The sequence below is a fragment of the Rhagoletis zephyria genome, unplaced genomic scaffold, assembly GCF_001687245.7.
Source record: "Rhagoletis zephyria isolate East Lansing unplaced genomic scaffold, Rhagoletis_zephyria_1.1 Rzeph_scaffold_00422, whole genome shotgun sequence".
Taxonomy (NCBI): Eukaryota; Metazoa; Arthropoda; class Insecta; order Diptera; family Tephritidae; genus Rhagoletis; species Rhagoletis zephyria.
Window position 1 is genome coordinate 176,675 of NW_016157506.1, and position 4,265 is coordinate 180,939.

At 40.4% G+C, this 4,265-nt stretch overlaps 1 protein-coding gene across 1 annotated transcript in view; it reads right to left on the reverse strand.

The window, feature by feature from the left end:
* Positions 1 to 468: 468 nt before the first annotated feature.
* LOC108359618 (uncharacterized) overlaps positions 469 to 4,265 on the reverse strand; it is a 67,894-nt gene continuing 64,097 nt past the window's right edge. The window contains 1 exon segment of the mRNA XM_017611548.1: positions 469 to 4,262. Coding sequence (XP_017467037.1) covers positions 2,358 to 4,262 — 1,905 coding nt within the window. The 3' untranslated portion in view covers positions 469 to 2,357.

Here is a 4,265-nt window from a genome sequence, read left to right on the forward strand (position 1 = left end):
ACATTCTACTTTGCATTACCGGCAATGCCTAAAAGAAGCGAAAAAAATCGAAGGCATTATAACGCTATGCCTTCTAGAACACGTTACCTCTAAAAGCGATTACCGATTTTTTTCTGGGTACCTACTATATTTGACCCAAACTAGGAAAGAGATTAAAAAGGGGATAGTTTGGGAATTTAAAGAATCTGAGCCCCCATAATACTTAAATGTCATGTAATCAATGTATTCTTATAGTTTCGAGCGTTTTGATTCATCCTAGAAAATTATATTGGCCTCAAAAGAAAATTCCTAATTTTCTTACGTGTTATTCCTATGGGAATTATGAGCGCTCGATGAGCGACCTCTTAGAATTTTCCTACAGTGGCGAAATTATGAAGGATCATTACTATACCAAATACTAAAATTTGAGTCGAAGTCTGGTCGCATTATATATGGTCTAATGTACATACATACATATGCTTGTCTATCTTTATGTGAAGAACATGAACACTAACGATTCCTCAGAGTAAAAAAGCCGTTGTGTGGATAAGTAACTAATTTATTTACTTATAAGTAAATAATTGAATGGCGCTTTCACATATGGTAGTGTTTGGCCGAGCTTCTCCTCCGATTTGTGGTGTGCGCCTTGATGTTGTCACACAAAAAAAAAGGGGGAGGGACCTACAGTTTACGCCGACTCCGAACGGCGATTGTATTTTTATGAGAAGAGGCCGTTGTAGTGTAGTGGTTAATAGTGCGCGCACCCTTCCGCATAGGCTGGGTTCACGCCCAGTTCAACCCAGCATCAAAAAAAGGCTAAGTAATAGCGGTCGCCCCTCGGCAGGCAATGGCAAACCTCCGAGTGTATTTCTGCCATGAAAAACAGCTTACTCATAAATAACCGCTACAAAAATTCAAAACTGGAATCGGTATCAGCTAAATTTTACGACGATAGTCAGGCATAATGAGGTTATGGTAAAAAAATAAGAAAAAAAAATATATTAATGTTCAGGTGTTACTCTTTATATCCAATGCATAGTTAGATTGAGGGTTTTCCAAATTCCCTCACACTCATTTTCCGCTTTAGTACCCCTCTATGGGGGGAGGGGAATCTTTAAAATTTCTGAGGTTTAAAGACTTCAGATAAATTACCAGTGGAAGAGAACGGGAATGGGGTTTGTTAGAATTGCTTGAGATTAAAGTAGTAGATCAGTCACTATCAAAATATTTCGAAGGAGTATTTTTTTTAAGATTTATCGCGATTTTATATGGGAGCTTATAGAGTGAATGTTCTCTCTGGTCGTCGCTGATCGAGTGTAATCTGAGGTATCTACTGTGACCTAAAACTCTCATATGTGCTTTTGGAATTTCTTTCTTCTTCTAACCTAATGACTACCAAAACATATCCCGCTAAAATAACTTTTTTTAAGTTTTAAAAATATTTAGTTTGGGCGCGTTCAAGGTTCAAGCTCTCGTGGTCGTCGATGTTCTGAGCATTTATCTCAAAAAGACTAGGGCAACATTTAGGAAAGGCGTTTGCAAGTTGCAAGTATGATCCAATTTATATTTTCCTCCTTCCTTCCATCTTAATTGTACCAAAGTTTGCTCCATCGAAAAGCTTAGACTATAATAATGTTTGTTTAAAGTTTGCATTGATAGTTTTTTGTCAAAGTGAAGTGAAATTTAGGCCCTTAAAGACTAAACTTTGTTTGAAGATACTTCTTACCCGTATACATATGAATAAATTATACTTTTGTCGTAATTTTTCATTGTAGAAGTGACATATCTTTAGAAAACAAATTATGAATGTACTGTGATCATCTCTCATGTTTGTTCAGAAGCCACCCCGTTAGTTTGTCAGCTGATTTCAGATCTGAGTTTATGTGGCACTAACAACCTTATGCATTGGGTATAAAAGGAAAACAAAAATAAATGGCTAGAAGAGAGTGACAGTGAGCTGGAAGAGAAAGCGTAAAGCAAATAGTGTGTGTGAGAGAGAAAGAGAGATTAATGCTAGGCTTCCATTAGTTTCAAATAAAAATTGTTAAGAAGCAAACGAAGTCAATGGTTTTTTCATAGATACGTTTAATATTTATTTACAGTTATTTATTAACATATTAATACACCTCAGCATATATGTATAACGATATGTCATGGTTGTGGACAAAATAACGGTAAGACTAGAAATTTATAAACTATAATGAGTATTTAAAGCAAAAAACGCTATTGTTTAGAGATAATCATTTCTTTTCGATCCTCTTCAACAATTTTCAATCGATATGGGCAACTACTACTACTTTCTGTTATTTGATTCGACTTCCCTTTTCCAAAAATAACTCTTGAAATAAGCTAAACGAAAGCTCCAGGCTTCATCGCTATTAAGCAATATTCACCACCCTTACTCTGGGCGTTGTCGCCGTTTTAGCTGAAGACTTGGTTGTGCTTGTGCTGCTGCTGCTACTTAGGTACCCCTCATCCACTCTGTTTACTCTCGGTGAGGTTGTTCCAGTTGCAGCGATGACTGGTGGCACTGTGGTGGTGGGGCGCTTTCTGGACTTTCCCAATTTTCGCGCTCTATGTTTACGAGATTTCTTCTTTCGCACAACATGCGTCTTTGTACTAAAACTTATCACTTCTGTCACTATGCTGCCACTACTTAAGCTACTCGAATTACTACTCGCACTAACACTAGAACCTACATCAGTATTGCCACTACCACTACCAACACTGTGCACTTCGTGCTGAGACATACCCTCAACTTTGTTGTTGGCTTTACCACCTGCAACGTGTACGAGATTGGTGGGAGCCTCAATAATGGAAGCAAAGCGACTTGAGTACTCCGCATTCGAATCTACGGGTCTAGGCTCTCCCAATAGTGTTTGTGTCTTCGTTTGCGAGACTGTGTCTGTGTAGGTAGTTGATTTATTTTCGGCTGAACTGGTGCGATCTACTTTACTGAGTATGACTTTGTCAAGATTAGCTATTGTAATAACTAAGGGGGAGGACTCATTGGATTCAGGGCGTAACAGGGGTAGAGGGACAACGGGTCTTACGTATGTATTTAACTTAACCGCATTATCTGCATTAGTAGGACCATCATCGGTTGTTGCGGTCTTAACTGTGGTCGTTTCCAAGAAATTGTTGTTAACATCATCTGCGGCACCATTTACGGAAAGTGTTGCCTCAATGGTGGTTGAGTTTGATATGAGCGGTATGTTTGTTGTGCTCTCCTCAACAAAGCTATTGCCTACAATCGTTGTGGACTCTAAATTTGGGAATGCTTCGTTAGGTATGTTATTTACAATATCACTATTTAGGTTAAGGGGCAAAGCACTCTCAGTGGTGGTCATCGTTAACAAGGTCGGTAAAGACGTACTTGTACCTGTATTTGGAATTGTGATTTTTATGTTTTGGGTTTCGTTCTCACTGTCGTTCACGTTAGCGGTATTGGTACTGGTACTGGTTGAATTTTTGTCATCTGATCCGAATATGTAGTACACACTATTTACAGAATTTAATTCTTTACCTTGCCGTTCGCCATCGAATAGGGCTTCCAAGGATATTGTCGAACTCTCAACTGCGCTTCTTATCACCTCGGGTACCAGTGCTTTACCATTCCGCTGTTCCAATGTAGTTCGTGCTTGTGCACTCTCCGTAGAGTACGCATACTGGGGCACATAGTAAGGTACGCCCTCGGGCAACGAATTTCTTACGGGCATTGAGACCGTTGGCTCAGTTGGAGTGTAATCGGTAACTGTGCTGTGGCCGTCGATGGAAATGTCACTGCCATCGACTAGATGGACATACTTCACAACGCTGATTTCGCCCAGCTGTTCTACATGGGGCAATTCCTCGACCCGTATATTTGACGTGCCGATCGGCTGGAGGAACTCATGATTCGCCTTTGATTTGCGCCGTAGCTTGTCTTCTTTTGAGGTAATCTCGACAATACGATTGATCTCTACCACCTTGTGTTTCGGACGTGCTCTCTCGGGGACAAGGCGGCCAATGAAGTTGGCATTCGCTGTTGGTGGCCGATGTGTTGGCTCGTCGTGGCCTGTCTGCGTGAAAACGTGCAAAAGAGTCGTGGTAGGTGTTTGTTGCGTCGTGTACCCAGTACGTTCTGCGCCTGGCTCATTGTCCTGTGAAGAGATTTCATTAGCATTGATATAATAATCGGTGTTCGTGTCGCCGGAGGCGGGTGTGCGTGGCGTTGTGGTTATGTAACCTTCGTTACCGCCAACAACTGAGGTGTATTCATCATCGTTTTCAGTTTCTGTGTTTTG